At 48.1% G+C, this 6,046-nt stretch overlaps 1 protein-coding gene across 1 annotated transcript in view; it reads left to right on the forward strand.

Moving 5' to 3' along the window:
- Nucleotides 1-5,468: 5,468 nt before the first annotated feature.
- otog (otogelin) overlaps nt 5,469-6,046 on the forward strand; it is a 145,646-nt gene continuing 145,068 nt past the window's right edge. Inside the window, 2 exon segments of the mRNA XM_065011203.1 lie at nt 5,469-5,564; nt 5,885-6,046. The exon segment at nt 5,885-6,046 is cut by the window's right edge and continues 73 nt beyond it. Of these exon segments, the coding sequence (XP_064867275.1) occupies nt 5,469-5,564; nt 5,885-6,046 (258 nt within the window).

The following is a 6,046-nucleotide window of genomic DNA, read 5'->3' on the forward strand; positions in this document are numbered from 1 at the left end:
ACATGAGGGCGCTGTCGAGGCAGTAGATGAGTTGTTACCGGTAGGAATAGCTGTAGACGTTTCAGATATGCAACACTATCAGGTGTAAAAAATTAAATCTCAAGTGCCTTAAATGTAACATTTAGAAACAAATGTAGCCCAGATTTAAAACAAAAACACGTTCCTATGGCTTGTGATACAAATGATATTTGATTTGTTGAATGTTTACTTTTCCAAAATTAGGCATACTGAATTTATAGTCTGGGCCCTGTATGCGATCTATCAAAAATCACAAATTAGAAGCACATTTAACCATACTTTCCCACTGGATGTTAAAGTGGTTTACAAAACATGTCCACCTAAGTGGAAATATTGCACCACCTCAGAACCCGGGTCCATCTCTGTCCTCGCGCCTCTAGTTTACCTGCCATCCTTGCATATATTATGCAAATGAGCAGGAGCGGCTGGTGCCTATCCAAGGAGCAAAGATGCTCCTCCGGAATAACCCGAATGGAAAAAGAGAGAGAAGGTGAGGAAATCTGTGAGGAGGAAATTATCCACATGGTATCAGAAAAAATGTATCGATGGTGCAGCTAAATTCCATTTTACCTGGCGGGGGAGAAAGCGATTCCACTGACCGTGGGTTGTATGAATCACGAATGGATCCTAATTTAATTTTGAGCAGGAAAAGATTTTTGCATTTTTTATCGTTCTATTTTATTCTAATTTATCAAGGTAAGTCCCGTGTTCATTTTTGAAGTGGCTTAGCCTCCTGTCCTACTCTTTGAATAATCTACATAGACTTGTTTATATATTTTGTTTTACTTGTGGTCATTTTTTCTCTCTCAGTTTCTTACCATTTAATCATTAATTTGCATTACAAGTTTTTTGTTGTTGCAGGAATACAACTATCCAAATGTTTTCAATATCATAGATGCAGAATATTGTAATGCACTATTATGGACGCTATATTTGCGCACCTGTTATATGTGTAGAACTGTATGTATGTACTTTGTCGGTGATTCTTCTCACATTCTGATATTCTGATGTCGTATTATCGATTTATTCAGAAAGGTTTTATTTGACCTTTTAATCATTTCGATCACTCATCACTTCCATTTATTGTTTTACTCATTTATTTCAGCGCACATTTCGTGGGGCATAGACGCAGTGAATATAACACACTGGAATGATAAGTGAGTTTCATAAATCATGTGTAATTCATTTGTAAAATAATGTATTATTATTATGTTATAATTAAAAAACAATGAAGACGTTATTACACTGTCATTTTGAGATGGTTTTCATTGCGAATGTATTGAGTGTTGTGTTTATTGTCTGAGTTGTAGTCACACAGTAGACATTTTCAGCCTCGTATTCTGTTGATGTCAGAGAAAAGGTCCTAGTCTTTTTGCGCCGCGGTTCTTTTTCCTGACCAACACAAGTGCCGATTACCTGCTAGGAACAAACCTTTCCTTGTTCTCTCTTTCTCCCAACAGCAAAAGCAGCAGTATAATGCTGGCGAAATGGGATACCGCTTCCCAAAGAGGACAGGTAGGAGAGCGGAGCCGCTGTTTTGAAACGCAGCATTGATAGAGCACGTTAAATATGTCAGGCACAGACACCAGAAATCACAACTAATGACCCTGAGCTTTTCATTCACAGAAAAATACAGCAATTATACCTGGATATCTTTCAGTACATAAAGACCCCAAGCTCGTTTTGTAGCGTCTGTGCATTAGATTAAATTGGAGGAAATATGTACAAATATTTTTCTATGTGTATTATCGTTTTTTAATATAAAATACTTTTGATTTATGTTGTAACATTACTAGTGTACCTATGGTCAAGTAGAACAAAATGCATGCAATTTGTACATGATCTGTACACTTCATTAGAGTCACAAGATATCTTTACCCATATCTACAAACGACTCCCATTGGATAACATGTTCCATAACAGTGTTTCTCTGTGAGAAACCATAGTTTAGGCTTCTATATGGGTTAGTAAACCATGTAGAAAACTCACACTAGCTGGGGTCACACAGTTTAGTTCTCATACTGTCCCTTGGTCATAATGTAGAAAACTCACACTAGCTGGGGTCACACAGTTTAGTTCTCATACTGTCCCTTGGTCATAAAGATCATTTATTTTCAATCCAAACTCAGCTACATCCCAAGAGCCCAACGTGCAACAGTTCTATCTGTTCTATAATCTGTAGTTCCTGTTCTAACAAGCAATGTCTCAGTTTGATGACATCACGTGTTCCATAATTGAGCTGCAACATGATAACTGCATGTTGTTGAGAGTCATTACAAGGAGACAGATACATCTGCTGTTGTACGATCAGTAATTCTCACTCAGCTCTCTGTTCACAATGATGCTCCTAATAATCAATGGTTAATAATGCAAACGCAGCTCAACCTCCTCTCTCCTCTCTCCTCCCTCCTCTCTCCTCTCTCTCTCTGTGCCTTTGTCCCTGGTCTTGTCTGGGAGATGAAAGCAGAGGTTGGAGGGCTCAGGTGTCCGGGCTGGGGCTGAGGCTGGGTAGAAGCTGGGGATGGGGTAGAGGTGGAGGCTGGGGATAGGGATGGGGTGGATGCTAGGGCTGGGGATAGGGATGGGGTGGAGGCTGTGGCTGGGTAGAAGATGGGGATGGGGTAGAGGTGGAGGTGGAGGCTGAGGCTGGCTAGAAGCAGGGGTTGGGGATGGGGTAGAGGTGGAGGCTGTGCTGGGTAGAAGATGGGGAAGGGGTAGAGGTGGAGGCTGTGCTGGGGATAGGGATGGGGTGGAGGCTGGGTAGAAGCTGGGGATGGGGTAGAGGTGGAGGTGGAGGCTGAGGCTGGGTAGAAGCAGGGGTTGGGGATGGGGTAGAGGTGGAGGCTGTGCTGGGGATAGGGATGGGGTGGAGGCTGGGTAGAAGATGGGGATAGGGTAGAGGTGGAGGCTGAGGCTGGGTAGAAGATGGGGTTGGGGACAGGGTAGAGGTGAAGGTGGAGGCTGGGTAGAAGATGGGGATGGGGTAGAGGTGGAGGCTGGGGATAGGGATGGGGTGGAGGTTGAAGCTGGGTAGAAGGGTAGCTGGGGATGGGATAGAGGTGGAGGCTGGGGATTGGGATGGGGTGGAGGTTGAAGCTGGGTAGAAGCTGGGGATGGGGTAGAGGTGGAGGCTGAAGCTGGGTAGAAGCTGGGGATGGGGTAGAGTGGGGGATGGGGATGGGGTAGAGGTGGAGGCTGGGGCTGTGACTGGGGAGAAGCTGGGGCTGGGTAGAAGATGGGGGTGGGGTAGAGGTGGAGGCTGGGGATGGGGTAGAGGTGGAGGCTGAAGCTCGGTAGAAGCTGGGGATGGGGTAGAGTGGAGGCTGGGGATGGGGATGGGGTAGAGGTGGAGGCTGGGGCTGTGACTGGGGAGAAGCTGGGGCTGGGTAGAAGATGGGGATGGGGTAGAGGTGGGCTGGGGCTGGGGATAGGGATGGGGTGGAGGCTGAGGCTGGGTAGAAGATGGGGATAGGGATGGGGTGGAGGCTGTGGCTGGGGCTGGGGATGGGGTGGAGGCTGGGTGGGTAGAAGCTGGGGATGGGGTAGAGGTGGAGGTGGAGGCTGGAGGGGATGGAGGCTGAGGCTGGGTAGAAGCAGGGGTTGGGGATGGGGTAGAGGGGATGGGGTGGAGGCTGGGTAGAAGATGGGGATAGGGTAGAGGTGGAGGCTGAGGCTGGGTAGAAGATGGGGTTGGGGACAGGGTAGAGGTGAAGGTGGAGGCTGGGTAGAAGATGGGGATGGGGTAGAGGTGGAGGCTGGGGATAGGGATGGGGTGGAGGTTGAAGCTGGGTAGAAGCTGGGGATGGGATAGAGGTGGAGGCTGGGGATTGGGATGGGGTGGAGGTTGAAGCTGGGTAGAAGCTGGGGATGGGGTAGAGGTGGAGGCTGAAGCTGGGTAGAAGCTGGGGATGGGGTAGAGTGGGGGATGGGGATGGGGTAGAGGTGGAGGCTGGGGCTGTGACTGGGGAGAAGCTGGGGCTGGGTAGAAGATGGGGGTGGGGTAGAGGTGGAGGCTGGGGATGGGGTAGAGGTGGAGGCTGAAGCTGGGTAGAAGCTGGGGATGGGGTAGAGTGGAGGCTGGGGATGGGGATGGGGTAGAGGTGGAGGCTGGGGCTGTGACTGGGGAGAAGCTGGGGCTGGGTAGAAGATGGGGATGGGGTAGAGGTGGAAGCTGGGGCTGGGGATAGGGATGGGGTGGAGGCTGAGGCTGGGTAGAAGATGGGGGTAGGGATGGGGTGGAGGCTGTGGCTGGGGCTGGGGCTGGGTAGAAGCTGGGGAAGGGGTAGAGGTGGAGGCTGTGGCTGGGGCTGGGTAGAAGATGGGGAAGGGGTAGAGGTGGAGGCTGTGGCCAACATTCTCTCAGTAGAAGGGCTTCTACTCATTCTAGAATTCTTCTACCTGAAATTCTGTAACTCTTCATCACAACATTGTAGATGATTGATTTGAAGCCAACATTCTCTCAGTAGAAGGGCTTCTACTCATTCTAGAATTCTTCTACCTGAAATTCTGTAACTCTTCATCACAACATTGTAGATGATTGATTTGAAGCCAACATTCTCTCAGTAGAAGGGCTTCTACTCATTCTAGAATTCTTCTACCTGGAATTGTATATCTCTTTATCCAATCACTCCAGACTCTGATTTGGCACCAACGTAGCCTACTGTAAATCTTAGAGGAATTTTGTGAAACCAAAACGTACGATTGTATTATAAAACGTTTCGATGTCAAACATTTAATCAACTCAGTATTAAATCTGTCACCTGAGAGCATGGCTATTCGTTATTAAACTCAGGAAACTTTAACACTGTTAATTAAAGCCAATCAGCTTCTGTTACAAAGAGCTTAGTTTTGGTTTTCTGGGAATGACCCATTCTTCACTCTCTCAAACACCGACTAGACTCTCCATATGTAAATGGTAACATGTAATATATTTGGTCAGGACTAGACTCTTTCAGACAGCTGCTGAGTCTGGTGAGCAGGACTCTGGTCAAGTCAGGACAGGCTCAAACAGCTGCTGAGTCTGGTGAGCAGGACTCTGGTCAAGTCAGGACTAGACTCTTTCAGACAGCTGCTGAGTCTGGCGAGCAGGACTCTGGTCAAGTCAGGACTAGACTCTTTCAGACAGCTGCTGAGTCTGGTGAGCAGGACTCTGGTCAAGTCAGGACTAGACTCTTTCAGACAGCTGCTGAGTCTGGTGAGCAGGACTCTGGTCAAGTCAGGACTAGACTCTTTCAGACAGCTGCTGAGTCTGGTGAGCAGGACTCTGATCAAGTCAGGACTAGACTCTTTCAGACAGCTGCTGAGTCTGGCGAGCAGGACTCTGGTCAAGTCAGGACTAGACTCTTTCAGACAGCTGCTGAGTCTGGTGAGCAGGACTCTGATCAAGTCAGGACTAGACTCTTTCAGACAGCTGCTGAGTCTGGTAAGCAGGACTCTGGTCAAGTCAGGACATGCTCAAACAGCTGCTGAGTCTGGCGAGCAGGACTCTGGTCAAGTCAGGACAGGCTCATACAGCTGCTGAGTCTGGCGAGCAGGACTCTGGTCAAGTCAGGACAGGCTCAAACAGCTGCTGAGTCTGGCGAGCAGGACTCTGGTCAAGTCAGGACAGGCTCATACAGCTGCTGAGTCTGGCGAGCAGGACTCTGGTCAAGTCAGGACAGGCTCAGACAGCTGCTGAGTCTGGCGAGCAGGACTCTGGTCAAGTCAGGACAGGCTCAGACAGCTGCTGAGTCTGGCGAGCAGGACTCTGGTCAAGTTAGGACAGGCTCATACAGCTATAGGATTAAATGATTGTCTCTTCTGAGTGCACGTTGCAGATAATTCTATTGTATTTAATTGTTCTTTCTTTTCAAATCTTTCCCCAAAGGAACTTCATAGAACTGCAGATACATTAGCAACCAATGCATCACTAGCCAACACGTCAACCAACGTCTCCTCAGTTCACTCATCTTCATCCAGCTCTTCGTCCGTCAACCAATCATCCGTCAAGTCATCTTCAGTTGGCAGATCTTCAGTCCACCACTTCAAC

Source organism: Oncorhynchus nerka, linkage group LG27 (assembly GCF_034236695.1).
Source record: "Oncorhynchus nerka isolate Pitt River linkage group LG27, Oner_Uvic_2.0, whole genome shotgun sequence".
NCBI lineage: Eukaryota > Metazoa > Chordata > Actinopteri > Salmoniformes > Salmonidae > Oncorhynchus > Oncorhynchus nerka.